We start from the raw sequence: 16,938 nt of genomic DNA, 5'->3' as shown, positions 1-16,938 counted from the left end.
CAGTTACATGGGAGTAGGAGAAACAATAGGTTAGCTGAAAGCAGTTCTAATGTGTAGCGCTGGCTGAAAGCTCAGACTCAGGTACAATGCACTGAGATGGCGCCTACACACCAATATTACAGCCAAAAAATGCATTTGTTGGTTCAAGAATAAAATTTTAAATGGTAGAGTGAATTATTTGCTGTGTAAACAGTTTCATTTAGCAATAAAAAGTACCGCATAAAAATCAAGACAGAATCGGGGGCTACAAGGGCTGTTAAAGTACAGACAAGAAAAGGGTGAAAAGGACTTAGATCCAGGGACAGGTAGGAGTACACGGTGCAGGGTGCAGAGTATGTACAATTCAAATCACAAAACTAAATACAGTCACAGCTACAAGTGCCCGATACAACTGTGAAATGAGTGCAATTATTCTGCTTTTTAAAGGTCTTTTGTGCAAACATATTCCTTGCACTTCTCCACCGTTGAGCCAAGAGCCAATGTGTCCATAGACTCTGCTTTAAATATTGGCCTGAAACATTATTGATGTACTTGGATAGAGAACTGGCTAGATTAGAAAGAGTGGTGGTAAATGGAACATTTTCTAATTGGACCAGTATTGTTAGTGAAGTACTGCAGGGGTCTGTCAATGATAATTGTGGCTAGAGGGTATAAAAGAAGACAGCACACAAGCCCAGGCACGTAATGGAGCAGCATTGGATATCTACAGGCAGAGCCATGCCAGCGCAAGAGAAAGTAGAACAGGTTTAGTTAGTGTAGGATGTATTATAGCACAGCGGTGTGAGAGAGAGTTCAGGCCAGTGAGCATTGGCAGCTGGAAGCCCCACCGAGGAGTGAGTGGGAGTAGCTTCCTAGCGGGACACATTGGAGTGCCTGGGAAGTGTTGATGAAAAATTTGTCATAAAGAAACAAGAATGTAGCTGACTGCTATACTCAACTAATAAAAAGAACAATTCTTTAACTTTATAGTATATAATGAATAAGTGAAACAATGCAATATCAGTGAGTTTTGGGGAGACATAGACCGCTCAGCAAGTTCTGTTGATGTCTGATACATTCACTGGGCTCTTCATATCCACTGCGCGACTTAAACGTTCTAAAAAGAGATGAAGAGATTGTAAAGTGTGTGATTCAGTATGGCAGTGAGAGATTCTTAACCTCATATTTAAACATATATTTAAACACTGTGTTACAACATAAAATGATAAAATCATTACAGAGGGGTATAAAACACTCTCAGCATTATTGGTACTTTTCAATAGAAGACATCTGTTTTGCTCTCAACCTGACCAACCCGTGTCACACTGTTCCTGCTCATGGTGGATACCAAATCTGTAGCTTTTGCCTAAACTGTCAAGTTCTTTCTGCCTCAAATATCAGTGATAAAATCTAATCATCAGTATTTTTATTGGACCTTCTTCTACTGTTTCCTACTCCTTTCTCCTACAATTTTCTTTTGTTCTTATCAATCTTCTTGTCTCAATTCCTTCCAAACCCAAGAGACAGGCAGTAATGTCAGGCCTTTTGTCTCGCTGCTCAGATCAACACTTGGGATATCATAGAATGTTTTCTTGCCCAGCAACTCCAATTACTGATGTTAAAGAAACACTGAATTTAACATAAAAGCACTTACTTACTACTTACCTGATATATAGACTCTTCCTCCTTTGAACCGACTCTTAATCCTTCTAAATAAATCAGAATACAGTTGCTGAGGATTTATTATATCAATTCTGAAGTTTGCATTTTCTTATATGTTAACCTAAAGATAAAATTATTATAGGTATGGGATCCCTTATCCGGAAACCCATTATCCAGAATGCTCCGAATTACGGAAAGCCTGTCTCCCATAGACTCCATTTTAATCAAATAATTCAGAATTTTAAAACTGGTTTCCCTTTTCTCTGTAGTAATAAAACAGTACCTTGTAGTTGATCCCAAATTAGATATAAATAATCCTTATTGGATGCAAAACAATTGGGTTTAATTAATGTTTTATTGATTTTTTAGTAGACTTAAGTTATTGAGATCCAAATTATGGAAAGATCCCTTATCCGGAATACCCTTGGTCCCGAGCATTCTGGATAACAGGTCCCATACCTGTACTAATATTCCTAAAGACATCAGACTCACAAGTCTATAGTTTCCTGGCTGAGAACGGGATGAAATAGAGTGGTCTGGCAACTGTATAGTAACCTGGCATGAATACTATCTTATATAATACTATCTTATTATAATTAGTGCTGTATTATTGGAGTTTATAGAAGATGGTGCTGCCCAGGCAGATAATACAGCAGCTCTCAATGCATAAAAGTCATACCCTAATCCTCCTGAATTTATAAATGGCAGGCAATTCCTACAGGCAGGGCAGTACCATTAGAAACAAATGTGAAGTCACATTAATTTCTAGTACAAGTGATATGCTTTCCATTCCAGATACTGGGCAAGCAATATATATTACACTATTTATTCATTTCTTAGCCATCACTCCTCATTGTTTTGTTACGTGAGTCTATCATATTTTATAATCCTTACCAGGGAAGTCTTCAGAACTGGCTTCTTTCTCTCTTCTCTGTATTTCTGTCAATATTAGAGAAAAATGAATTGAGAACCAATATTTATTGTATCACTCTTGCCAGCGATTGGTCTCTGGTCCCATTTTTGGATTAATCTTTTTCTAAAAGCCCATATGCCAAATATAAATTCTAAGTACTGTTCCAAATTTGTTATGGCAGGTTTACTCACTAGAGGGACAGTAAAGGCACTTATTCTTCAGGATAAAGTTTGGAGAAGGGAAGAGCAAAGTGCAAAATGTGACATCCCAACTAAGACACCACTGAACAAAAACCTGGCTAGGCTCTCTGTATTTATGGTATGTACAACAGGATTCAGGATAACAAGGGGAGAGAAAGTCACAAAGACAGTTTAGCACTTTGCTCAGTATAAGATATAGAGGAAAGTCACACAAGGGCCCTTGTGGCCCCATACAAGGGATTACACCAGTGAGACATGAGCAGAGGTTGAAGCAGAAAGGCAAGATTGTGATTGGTTAGCTTATATGCATGCTTAATAGTATATAGGTGGAGACTAGAGTGAGAAGGCAGAGGTATAAGGAACATAAAATGTATTTTTGCCTTCTTGTAAATATATTAACAATATACCCTCATTCTGTCCTTCCATGTTACCTTTCTCCTGCATTTTCCTGGTCCTTTTGAGGAGCCAGAAGAATCCCAGACCCATCAGAGTTAAAATCAAAATATTTCCAGTCACCATTGCATACAAAAATGTTTTCTTTGGATCTAAAGAAGAACATGGTGAATTAGATTTTTGTATTGAATTAATTATGAATACATTTTGAATTGCTTTAATGTGTATATTCTATGAAGTGTAATGGAAAAATTCTTCAGAAATATGTCGGGATTCTAAGAATTGCCCCTATTCTAAGGATTATTCCTATTGACAAAGCAAAACCATAATTATTATCTGTTGTAATGAGAATTGTCTATTCTGGATGCTCCGAAACCCAGTAAACATCTTCATAGTGATTGGCTGCTAGTTCTTTTGAAATACAGAAGACAACTCCCCTTGTTGTAGTCAATGCACAGACTCTGCGGTCATATTACTCCATTAATACAATCAGGTTTTTTTGTACATTACATAGTAAAATGGTCGAACATAATACAACTTCTATACATTCAAAGCTAGTGACTGCAATGTCTTCAGTTTATATAACCACTGGGTTTCTTCTTAAGAGATTATTCTTGTATTTACAGGTACAGGTAAGGGGATTTTTCATGGTCAACAGGGGAAAATGTAACCATATTCAGTTTTTTCTTATGTTTATTGTACGGTTAATAGAAGAAAATATTTAAAAGAATATAACAAACCACTGGTTTGGTCAGTTAACGAGAAGAGAAGGAGACTTACATTCCACATCCAGGATGGTGCTGTGATTAGTAGAGATCCCTTTACAAGTCACTGTACAGGTTAGTGAGGTATTATGGTCTGTCTGTGATGGGGTGAAAGTCACGTGTGACACGTAGGTGACATTATCACTTGGTTGGAGCAACTGATAATTTCCTACATTAGTTATGTTTATATTTCCAGCCCATGTGAGGGTTGGAGAAGTCTCCATGCAGTTCCCAAAAGCTGTGCAAGTCAGTGTCACTTGTTCCCCAGCGATCAGCTTCTTTATAGGGAATATATCAGGTTTGTTTAGGTCTGTAAGATAAATAAGATTATGTATTGACTAAAATAAATAGCCCATAATAGAGGTTGAATGATGTGAGACAGAGTAGCAAGAATAGGCTTTTGCTAGCAGGTGTCGCTGTCTATAATGGCTGAGAAGTTGCAGGGGAGGCTCCAGTTAGATAAGGGGCCTTATCCCATGGAACCTGAGGGTTGGCCATCGAGTTAGGTTATGGTTTTTTATTGAACCACAGTAATGACCACTTGCCATGGACATTTTATTAGCTAACCAAAGGAAGATTTCAATCACCACCACATGTATGTGCCTGGTAAATGTATTTCTATTAGCAATTATATAATGAGCCAAGGAGAGTGTCATCATCAACAGCATGTTGCACGGGACATCATCGGGGGCATGATTGATAATGGGGCAGATACTTTGATGTGCCAGTACTTTGATCCATTCAGTTGTGGGTAAGGACCATACGCAGGGGCAATGCAGTAGAAAGAGCTAAGAAAAACAATGGGTACTAGTTTTATGTTTGTATACAAAAAAAGATGAAAAGACTTACAATCAACGTTCAAGGTAATATTTTTCTTAGTCGACTCTTGTTTATAAGTCACTGTACAGGTTAAGGGGGAATTATGGTCCCTCGGTGATGGAGTGAAAGTGATATTGGACCAGTAGCTGAAGTTCCCATCTTGGTGCCGCAATGTATGGTTCTGTGTTCTTTCTGTATTTACACTCCCTTCCCATGTGAAGGTTGGAGAGAGCCCAGGGCAGTTTGTAGGAGCAGTGCAAGTCAGAGTCACTTCTTCCCCAGCGATCAGACCCTCGGTGGGAGATATATCAGGTTCTTTCAGGTCTGCAAGATTATTGGCAAATATTAATAGATTTTAGGGATAAATCTACTACAGCTGATTTATTCCAATTAGTGCATTTAGTGGCTAAATATAAATTTGGGTCCTGGTTGGAATCCTCTAGAAGGTTCTTCGAGGAAGGGTTGTTTCTATTTGACCCGGTAAAACATTAAATATTGACTCACTGGGATTATACAATTGAAATGAGTCCACTGACAAGGTTTAGCAGGTACAGGCTGGCCATGTAGATGATCAGTTAGAGACAGGATAACCAGAAGGGGTGAAAAGCTAGGGTTAAGTAGCATGAGCAGCTGTTGCCCCATTAAGGAGGATAATGGGGGTTTGTAACCTGGTGATTATGTTGCCAGGCAGGGACAACAATGAAAAGGCCAAACTTATTCCCAGAATTGCACAATGCATATACCTGTTTCTTTAATCAGATCTTGGGCATTTCTGGGTTTTATTAGTATTTTTTTTTCACTCACCTGTCACAGATATGAATGGTTGAATATCAAGGTAGGTATATATTAAAGGTTCTTTATCCTCAATTCTGAACTGGTATTGTGTAACATCTCCCGGTTGTGCATCACTGATAGAGAAGGAACAGTCTCCGGCACTCACATTCCCAGTGAATATAAAGCGCCCGTTTGTTGTATCAGGGAACTGAGAGGAGTCAGTAGAAGCCGCAACTTTTCCACCATAATATCCTTTATACCAGATTCCAATGACATCTCTGGTCAAGTTATGATTGGCACCAACGCTAAAGTTACAGGGGATGTGCACACAGAGCCCCTTCTGTACTGTCACCTGCGCTGGGGCCTCTATTTTAAACCCAGACACTTTCTCACAGTTCATGCCTAAGGGGATAAAAAATAAATTCATATTTTACCCATATGTGTTCTAATTCTTTACAGTTTAGCAGCAGTGTCTTCATTTTGCACCATCACATGTTGTGTTTTCTTTGCTGAAATGTGGTAATAATCCAAAATCACTACCTATCACAGGTTCTGCAGGCTATTATGGAAAGTTGCCTCTGGTCCCTAACTCCTTCCCTGCTCTGCCCCTTCCCTGGGCACATAGAGAAAGCAAATCATGTGCAGTTCCTTCCCTTTCTCCAATGAAGTTTCTGTCTGACTCTAATGTCATCATCTTAGTTAAAGAAAGTGGATGTAAATATCAGCCAAGTGACAGTTTATGTATAAATATTTAGGGGACACATCTGAGTTTAAACTTTACCCTCTTTACCCTGAGCAAGTTGCAGGGGAGGCTCTATTTAGATAAGGGGCCTTATCCCATGGAACCTGAGGGTTGGCCATCGAGTTAGGTTATGGTTTTTTTATTGAACCACAGTAATGACCACTTGCCATGGACATTTTATTAGCTAACCAAAGGAAGATTTCAATCACCACCACATGTATGTGCCTGGAAAATGTATTTCTATTAGCAATGATATAATGAGCCAAGGAGAGCGTCATCATCAACAGCATGGGGCACGGGACATCATCGGGGGCATGATTGATAATGGGGCAGATACTTTGATGTGCCAGTACTTTGATCTATTCAGTTGTGGGTAAGGACCATACGCAGGGGCAATGCAGTAGAAAGAGCTAAGAAAAACAATGGGGGGTACAAGTTTTATGTTTGTATACAAAAAAAAAGATGAAAAAGATTTACAATCAACGTTCAAGGAAATATTTTTCTTAGTCGACTCTTGTTTATAAGTCACTGTACAGGTTAAGGGGGAATTATGGTCCCTCGGTGATGGAGTGAAAGTGATATCTGACCAGTAGCTGAAGTTCCCATATGTGACGTTTTGGGGTTTAGATACAATATTCAGGATACAATATTCAACTTTAGGGTTGTAGGACAATCTCAGTTATGTTCAAACACAGGCACCAGCATTGTAACTCATACCAACCAATCAGCAGTGAGCTCCTTGTGGTTAGTGCTATGGGTAACAGGGCCCATGTTTGTACATCGAAACGCTGCTCTGGAGTGAAACCATATGAGACACATTTTGCTAAGCTTGCATGTGGAATTCCCAGCTCATGAATACAACATCTATTTATAAAACAATAAAATGAATACTCACCCTCCCATTGCTGGAACAGCAGAAAGGGTAGAACTGTGTGATACTGAAAACGGAACCAGCACCCACTGTACCACATCCTGATGTATAATGAGGTTGGCACTGAGCTTACTCAAGGCTCTCCTACATATAAAATATTAGATAAGGGGAAAAATTCACTTTTCAGTTGCAGAAATAATTACTTGTAATAACAAAATACTTGAATGACACAATTTCATGTTTAATAAATATCTTTTATTTTGTCTATTTTTACCTGGGTCTGTGTTACATCAATAACATTTCCACTGCTCTATCCAGATCCTCTTCAGTACATCTTCCAGTGGAACTGTTTCCTGGTTGCTTAATAAATATTACCCATGAAAAGAGTAAAAAAGGTAAACACAGCCATTGTTCCGTATAATAACCTCAGCACATACGTTAGAATAATGGAATAACACATTAGAGGTTAAAAATCAGAATTAACCCGTTAATGGTGTCACCGTGGGAAAACAGAGGAGAAGAAGCCAAGAGTGTTTGGGGGAAGTGGGAATGCAGAGAAAATAAACACCTTCAAGTAGATTAGAACAAGTAATAAAGCAATTGGATTTGTATTCTAACCTATACATTCTCTCTGTACTGACAGTTTGGGGGCAGGGGAGAGGGGGTATCTCCAGAGTTGAGCCCCACTAGACCCTCTAAGAATCTGTCAGCCAAGTCCCGCCAGAGCACAGCACTAAGAGAATTATATCAGTCTATCAGTTGGTGTATCCATATTATCTCTGCATATTTACCTTCTTTTTTTAGAACTTCTATTAGAAAAGGCATACTATCCCTTTAAACAGAAGGTTAAATAGAAGGTTCTCCCTTAGAGAACCTAAAATTGTATATAAACCTTCAGCAGGCTGTCTCTTTTTAGTAATAGTAAATTAGTAAATATAAAGCAACTGGACTTGTTGAGTAATCATTGATTCAATTATTACTTAGCAAGTCCAGTTGCTTTAGCTTTCTTTTTGAGGAGGTTAAGGCTCTACAAACATGTTTTTTATTGTTAATGATTTTTATGAAATTTCGGCAAATTGCATTTTGTAGCATCTTCTCTCCAACATGCCATTAGGTACAAAGATAACAACTATAAACCTAAATGCCAGGGGTATTTTGAACAGTTTATTGCCCAATGTACATAGGTTTACAAACACATGCAGAGACCCCAAGATAAAAGCAATGCATATTCATTTCCATGGCTACTGTAAAATCAACATACTCCCTGCATTTTGTGTGCAATAAAAGCTGAAAAAGTTAGTTGATCCCAGAAAACCCATATAGTTTTGTTAAAACCAAAATCTAAAGAATCCAAAATGGGTAAATATGCATTTCTACTCCAAACTACCAAACTGCAAAGCTTTGCTACTCAGTATTCTTTATTGACTTTCTAAAAGTAACCTCAAAGCTTGTACTATATAGCATAGTAACATAGTAACATAGTAAGTTAGGTTGAAAAAAGACGTACGTTCATCACGTTCAACCATAATGCCTAACTTGATCCAGAGGAAGGCAAAGAACTCCGTCTGAAGCCTACTTTGAAAGACATGCCCCATTATCTTTATGTACAAAGATAAAACATCCTAAATATAGGCACCAGGGGTTTACATAACAATGTAATGCCCAATATGCATAATTGTAACAAACTATGTGGCAGGTACTAGACCCAAAATGAAAAACTTACATATAAATGTCCATGGCTCACTTCATCTACTGCTAAATCAGCATCCTGCCTGAGTTTTATATTGTAAGAAATGCTAAATGCCGGTGGATCCCATGGGTAAATATGTCTTTTTATTATCAAACTGCAAAGCTTTACTAAAGGGAACTGCTGTTAACTGTATGTGCCTGAGGGCAGCACCTTATCCCCTCCAGTGTCCTCCCTCACTCGCACTTCTACCAAGCAACAAAATGTTCTTACAGAATAAACTTACAGTTTATGGATTGTCGTTTCACCTCCTTCTGTTTCAGTTTTGAGAAATGAATTTCTGTTTTGAGTAATAAACATATATGTGCTGCAAATCCTTCCTATGGTTTATATAAATGGGTGCTACACCCGTGGGTTGTTTTTTTTTTTATCATGTGGTGGTTTCCTTAGGTCAGTGCTGTTATCACACATTTAGTACTAATATCTGTTATGGCTGCTACAAGGAAATGAAATGTCCTATCTATAATGGGTGCTGCATCTCTGTAGGCCGGCCAAGCTAAATTCTATGCTCCTACATAGGTAGGACTAGCCTACGTGATAGTGAGTGACTAGATAAAGTAGAAGCCCTCAGATACTGTATGTGTCACTAACACTAATGCCAAAGATATACAAAAATAGTACATTTTTATAAGACTTGTTATGAATCTACTGCAGTTAAATCAATCAAGTTTAACTGCTGTCTTCTAAGAGTTTCAAATGCCCCCTAATTTTCTATAGATATTGCCAAAAAAACAAATTATAGATGCAAGAAAATTCACCCATGAGAATTCTACTGACCATTATAAATGCAAAATAATTCACCAATGAGAATGCTGATTCCCACCTTGCTGGTACCTTACATATAGAGATAATGATGGCATTTTTCCCGTCATTATATGGCACAGGAATCAGACATGGGGATAAAGGGACAGACTTGTTCAGTGCTGGGAAACTGTGCTTATTGCTCCCAACTCCAATTGCAGGAACAGAGAACAGGGAGCCGGATTTACTCACATTAGCTGGGATTCTCATTGGGGGATTTCTTGCATTTTAATGGGGGAAAGTTTTATTGTGCAATATTGCTTTAAGAATACAACCCTGATGTTGCTTGACTACAGCTCCCAGCATGCCTCAACCTTCATTATATGTTACATTGTTCTGTGATTTGTAGTCCAGCAACAGCTGAGTAACGTTTGGTTGAGCAGTGCAGTACAGCACGGTTTACTACTACTTCAACTTCAGCACCAACGACTTTTTAGAGAGCGCTGAAATAATTCATGAGAGCGCGGAGGGACTGTGGAGCCAGCCAGGGGCCCAATTCCCTCCAGGCACATAGGGGTTAAGTCAGCTTATCCAATTCAGTGGGATGAAGCAGCCTCCTCGCGTGCCCCCTCCCCCTTTTTCGCTGCAGCTCCCGTGCAGCGTCTCACCTCCACTTCCGGCAGCATAAGGAGTGGCATCTCCCTCCCCCACTCCCTGTTTAAGCGCATTTAGCGTGTGACCCGTAGGTCCATAATTTCTCTCACCTTACATGTTATATGTTTTCTTTACAGGATCTTTTATTAAAAAAAAAAAAAAAAATACAGCTATTTGTAAATTTATTTGGTTTGTCACAGCAAATGGCGGGTGAAAGTCCTTGGCCATTTAATTTTGGGTGTTGTTTGATGGTTTCCACATGTCCACTGCGTTCGCAGTGGCCAGCATTCGTTATAAAACAGCTAAAAGTTTGTTAAGATGTTTGGTAAAGTTTGAAATACATGGCAAGGACTATTCTGATGTTGGATTTCTTTAATAAAGCTGTGGCCGAACTCCACCCACAAAACAGTTTCAGTGTTTCTCCTTGTGTCAGCGGCGTATGTCTAGGTAAGGTTGGAAGGGAGGGAATAAGTCTCCACAGTCTTGCCCTATTTTGCTTAGGTAAAAAATTAGTGAAACTGCGAAAAAATTTGCGAAACAGTCAAAAATACACAAATGTTGGTACCTCACAATCTTTTTGATGCAATGACACCTGTTTTGACAAAGTCACACCCTTTTTTCACGTGAATTTTTTCTCTATCGGCGAAATGCTGAATTTCACTGCAAATCCATGCCTGGTGCAAAAATCCGCTCATCACTAGATGTGAATAGTGCTGAGTGAATTTTTTTTGTCAGGCATGGATTCGCAGTGAAATTCAGCATTTCGCCATTGGCGAATAGTTTTGTGAAACTTCCATGAAAATTCGCTGGGGAAAAATTAGTTGCACGTCAAAAAAAATTGCGGTTGTGTCAATTCGGGTGCAGACGCTTCAAAATAGGTGCAGTAGAGTCAAATTGGGCGCAGTTGTGGCAAAATGAGCAGGAGACAAAAAAGATGCGCGACAAGCACATTTCACTGATTTTCCGCTGTTTCACGAATATTCCTGTCATTTCACAAATTTTTCACCAAAACAGGACAGATTCGCTGATCACTAGATGTGAAAAATGGGCAGGTTGGGGTTTTTTTTCTTCCATCAGCTGATCAGTTGGGGTGTTCGCTGTGGGGGCACTTGTTGAAATCTGTATAAATGTGGCCTGGACAGTAGTGAGGGGAGGAGCCTGTTACCAGCTGTGAGGGCTGCAGACCTTAAGTCTCTTTTGTTAATTGCCCCACATGTTCCTTTTTAGTGGTGAGGAAGCAGAGGGCTGGGTATATCATCCCATTCCCATTCACTCATATTGCCAATATGCTTTTTGGACTTGCTCACCCATTTTCTTCTTCCTAGATCATCGGTTCTCAACCTGTGGGTCGGGACCCCTTTGGGGGTCGAACGACCCTTTCACAGGGGTCGCCTAAGACCATCGAAAAACACATATTTCCGATGGTCTTAGGAATCATTTTATGGTTGGGGGTCACCACAACATAAGGAACTGTATTAAAGGGTCGCGGCATTAGGGAGGTCGAGAACCACTGTCCTAGAGGCTCAGAGTAGCAAATGACCATGTTCAGCAAGTTCCAGACATGAATTTAGTATATGTAAAATAGTATTTATTATAGTTTATTTATACAGCAACATCAACTTCCAAAGAACTATAGAACTAAGTGCCAACATAAATGCAGTAGGGATGATTTACTAATAAAGGTTACAAGGAACAATGAATTGGTCTTGGAAATAAGCAAAACCCTGATTGGTTATTAGCAACTGCACTGTTGCAATTTAGCCCCTGTGCTAATAGACCAACCTCATTGTGTACATAACGAATCCAACCTTAGTATTTTGTGTAAAAGCGTAGACTTTATAAAAAGGGGCTGCAAACACACAAGAATGTAGTCAATTCAACTGGCAGCAGAAAACAAAAACTCTCTTGCTTTAATAGTAATAAATTCTCTAAGGGGCAGATTCATCAAAGTACAAATTTGAATCCCGAAATGGGTAGAATTTGGATTAGATACGATAATTTCCGATGATCGGAAATGTCACGAAAATGCTTATAATAAAATCGTAATAGTCACGATAATATCGTATTGGCGATCCGAAAGTCACGAAATTTTCGTATCCGAATGATTGTAAACGGCGGGAAAACCTTTCTGACTTTGAACTTTCTGTGCATGATTTTGGAAGCCTCCCATAGGGCTCAATGGCACTCTGCAGCTCCAACCCGGCCCAAGGAAAGTCTCCCATAGGGCTCAATGGCACTCTGCAGCTCCAACCCGGCCCAAGGAAAGTCTCCCATAGGGCTCAATGGCACTCTGCAGCTCCAACCCGGCCCAAGGAAAGTCTCCCATAGGGCTCAATGGCACTCTGCAGCTCCAACCCGGCCCAAGGAAAGTCTCCCATAGGGCTCAATGGCACTCTGCAGCTCCAACCCGGCCCAAGGAAAGTCTCCCATAGGGCTCAATGGCACTCTGCAGCTCCAACCCGGCCCAAGGAAAATCTCCCATAGGGCTCAATGGCACTCTGCAGCTCCAACCCGGCCCAAGGAAAGTCTCCCATAGGGCTCAATGGCACTCTGCAGCTCCAACCCGGCCCAAGGAAAGTCTCCCATAGGGCTCAATGGCACTCTGCAGCTCCAACCCGGCCCAAGGAAAGTCTCCCATAGGGCTCAATGGCACTCTGCAGCTCCAACCCGGCCCAAGGAAAGTCTCCCATAGGGTTCAATGGCACTCTGCAGCTCCAACCCGGCCCAAGGAAAGTCTCCCATAGGGCTCAATGGCACTCTGCAGCTCCAACCCGGCCCAAGGAAAGTCTCCCATAGGGCTCAATGGCACTCTGCAGCTCCAACCCGGCCCAAGGAAAGTCTCCCATAGGGCTCAATGGCACTCTGCAGCTCCAACTTTTTGTATTCGGAAACAATCGTACTTTGATGAATGTGCCCCTAAGTAAAAATGTCATGTTGGGGGCAAAGACCAATCAGCAAGCTTTGTTGATGCCTGAAGCATCATTCACTGAGTTCTTCATATCCTGTGTGCGAGCTTTGACATTCTAAAAAGAGATGGAGAGATAGTAAAGCATGAGATGCAATATTGACTATAAAATCCTTACTAGGGGTGTAATAGTCCTAATAAGAAAGACCCTGCACAACCAACACAATACAACCCCATGCTGTAGCCTATAAACACTCCCTGCACTGTATTTGGAAAGTGCAGGACCTTGATCTTCATCATAAAGCAAAGACCTAAACCTATGGGTGCCATTTCCATTCACAGTGCTTGTCTCCATTACTCTTTCTGATCACCTTTTAATCACTCTCTATTTTTTTCCTCTTCCACTTTCCCTTCTTTTCTTTCTTATCCCTTTTGTCCTACAATTTTCTCTTTTTAACTTGATCTTCTTGCCTCAGTTCCTTCTAAACCCAAGAGAAAGACAGTACCCTTACGCCTTTCTCCAACCTCCACAGATCAATACGTCTTCTTGCTCAGCAGCTCCAGCTCCAGATGATAAATAAAAGCTAAGCTTACTATAAAAGCACTGAAATACTTACCACATATACCGATTCTTGAGCCTCTGAACTGACTTTCATTTCACAGTCACCTTAATAAAACAGAATACAGATGCTAAGGCTTAATTATTTACATTCTGAAGGTTGCAGTTACACAGCTATAAAGTCTCAAAATTATTTTTCCAAACAGTTGCGTTAAGGCAGCATTCTTAAGCTTTTGGCCCCTCTTTGAGGTTCAACATTTATCTAGGGTCACCCAAGCTAAAACCAAGGAAATAGATATTTATCAGAAGTCTTGTTATAAATCCAATGGTGTGAATAGCAGCTAAGAACTCACCCCAAATCCCCCCCCTAACTGGCCTTCAGGCTGGGCCCCCTTAGCCCATAACAAGGTTACAGATATATAGAAACATTGGGGTAACAGTCACCCTGCTATAGTTCCAGGGGTACCCAGGGCACAAATAAGCACTCACCCCAAATCCCCCCCTAGCTGGCCTTCAGGCTGGGCCCCCTTAGCCCATAACAAGGTTACAGATATATAGAAACATTGGGGTAACAGTCACCCTGCTATAGTTCCAGGGGTACCCATGGCACAAATAAGCACTCACCCCAAATCCCCCCCTAACTGGCCTTCAGGCTGGGCCCCCTTAGCCCATAACAAGGTTACAGATATATAGAAACATTGGGGTAACAGTCACCCTGCTATAGTTCCAGGGGTACCCATGGCACAAATAAGCACTCACCCCAAATCCCCCCCTAACTGGCCTTCAGGCTGGGCCCCCTTAGCCCATAACAAGGTTACAGATATATAGAAACATTGGGGTAACAGTCACCCCGCTATAGTTCCAGGGGTACCCAGGGCACAAATAAGCACTCACCCCAAATCTCCCCCTAACTGGCCTTCAGGCTGGGCCCCCTTAGCCCATAACAAGGTTACAGATATATAGAAACATTGGGGTAACAGTCACCCCGCTATAGTTCCAGGGGTACCCAGGGCACAAATAAGCACTCATCCCAAATCCCCCCCCCAACTGGCCTTCAGGCTGGGCCACCTTAGCCCATAACAAGGTTACAGATATATAGAAACATTGGGGTAACAGTCACCCTGCTATAGTTCCAGGGGTACCCAGGGCACAAAAAGTTTGCTTTTAAATGAATATAGTGTGACATGGACTGTGTATAATTTGTCCTTCCTAATTGTTTTTAGTTTGTATTATTTAACTTTTTGCCCCAGCTCTCCAGTCTGGGATATCAACAACCATGTGCTTGCTAGGGTTCCACTTATCTAGTAACCAGGCAATGGCAGGCAGAATGAAGATGGATTTTTGAAGGCTTGAATGAAACAAACCAAAACAAAGAATAACAATAAAATAGCAGCCATACTAAGCAACACTTAGCAACAGGTACACAGATTTTTTTAAAGTAAAAAATCTATCCTACCCTGCTCTATTAATTGCCCTATCCTCACAAAGTTTATTATTTTCAATGCTGTATTAAAAGATTCCTTCTAAAACTCTGCTTCCGTTTTTTTCAAAGAAGTGATAGGGCGATATTCACTCTAAATTTTAGTATCCATGTTACCTTTCTCTTGTGTTGTCTTGGTCCTTTTTAAGTACCAGACGTTTCCCAGGCCCAGCAGTGTTAAAATAAGAATATTTCCAGCCACCACTGCAGGAATCAGTTTTGAATCCACACACGCCTTGGGATCTAAAGAAGAACATGGTGGTTATCAGTTTCTGTGTTGAAAGAGTTATGAATTTATTGGCTTTGCAGAATTCCCATTACTTTAATGAATATCTTGAGGGTAGAGGACTGGAAGAACTTGTCCCAAATACCTTTCTACTGCATATTAAAGGCATTGAGTCATATTCACTGGGGTGCCAATGTGTTAGGCCTTTTCCAGAGACTATAATCACTAAGCTTAGACCATAGGCTGGCACTCCTGACCAATAAAAAGTGCATTGACCCAGGGTACAATTCCTTGAGTGCCACGTAGTCATCTCTTCCAATGGCCTAACAATACTCTAAAGCAGTGATCCCCAACCAGTGGCTTGGGGGTAACATGTTGCTCTCCAATCCCTTGGATGTTGCTCCCAGGGGCCTCAAAGCAGGGGCTTATTTTGATTTCCTGGCTTGGAGGCAAGTTTTGGTTGCATAAAAACCAGATGTAATGGCAAAGAGAACATTCTGTAGGCTGCCAGTCCATACAGGGGCTACCAAATGGCCAATAACCATCTTTATATGGCACCCCAGGAACATGTTTTATGCATGTGTTGCTCCCCAAGTCTTTTTACATTTGAATATGCCTCATAAAAAAGGTTGGAGATCTAAAGAGTCCTGGAATTAAATGAACCTGGCTTTTACTACTGGGGCATCTGTGAATGAAATCGGTGGTTGTTCAGGGAATAGTTACATGGGATGGGGTGCACTTTTAATTTGATATAAGGCACACTTTATAATGGGTGGAGGAGAGTACTCACTTGTGTTTGGCAAGTTCCACCTGCTGCAAAAGTAGAAGTCGCTGAAACTACTAGTTTTGTGTGTATATGAAAAATTGATCATAGGAAGACTCACTTTCAACATTCAAGGTGATGTTTGCCTTAGCAGACCCATTTTCATAAGTCACTGTACAGGTTAAGGAGGTATTATGGTCCCTCGGTGATGGAGTGAAAGTGATATTGGACCAGTAGATGATGTTCCCTTCTTGGTGCAGTGATTTATACATTTGTGTTCTTTCTGTATTTACACTCCCTTCCCATGTGAAGGTTGGAGAGAGCCCAGGGCAGTTTGTAGGAGCAGTGCAAGTCAGAGTCACTTCTTCCCCAGCGATCAGACCCTTGGTGGGAGATATATCAGGTTCCTTCAGGTCTGCAAGATTATTGGCAAATATTGAAACATATTGAAAGAAAATGAACTAATTTGGGGGATGTGCCTTGTGCTACTGCTAATTGTCATGTTATGTTATTATTAAATGTAATTCTAGGATTTCCACACAGGGGGCAACAATGGTTTTAGGTTCCAGGGTTTTAGGATCCAGGAATCCTCCAGAAGGGAAGGAGAGTAGGTCCTCAAGATTCTATTAAAAGGGAAAGCATTATTTTGCCAGGTAGAAACCACATTGGGACCTTACATGAAGAAGTAGTTTAGAGGGTGCATGTTGGCTTAGGTGCAGGATTACCTAGAAAGAGGATAGACCAGC

At 40.7% G+C, this 16,938-nt stretch overlaps 1 protein-coding gene across 1 annotated transcript in view; it reads right to left on the bottom strand.

The window, feature by feature from the left end:
• Positions 1-16,938, bottom strand: part of LOC105947864 (sialic acid-binding Ig-like lectin 16) — a 63,321-nt gene that overhangs the window by 8,014 nt on the left and 38,369 nt on the right. Inside the window, exons 4-5 of the mRNA XM_031906563.1 lie at positions 4,761-5,054; positions 3,928-4,221 (exon numbers count right to left, since the gene is read on the bottom strand). Coding sequence (XP_031762423.1) covers positions 3,928-4,221; positions 4,761-5,054 — 588 coding nt within the window. The remainder of the gene's footprint in view (positions 1-3,927; positions 4,222-4,760; positions 5,055-16,938) is intronic.

This window comes from Xenopus tropicalis, chromosome 7 (genome assembly GCF_000004195.4).
Source record: "Xenopus tropicalis strain Nigerian chromosome 7, UCB_Xtro_10.0, whole genome shotgun sequence".
Taxonomy (NCBI): domain Eukaryota; kingdom Metazoa; phylum Chordata; class Amphibia; order Anura; family Pipidae; genus Xenopus; species Xenopus tropicalis.
Note: the sequence above shows the minus strand (reverse complement) of the source record. Positions and strands in the feature narration are given on the sequence as shown.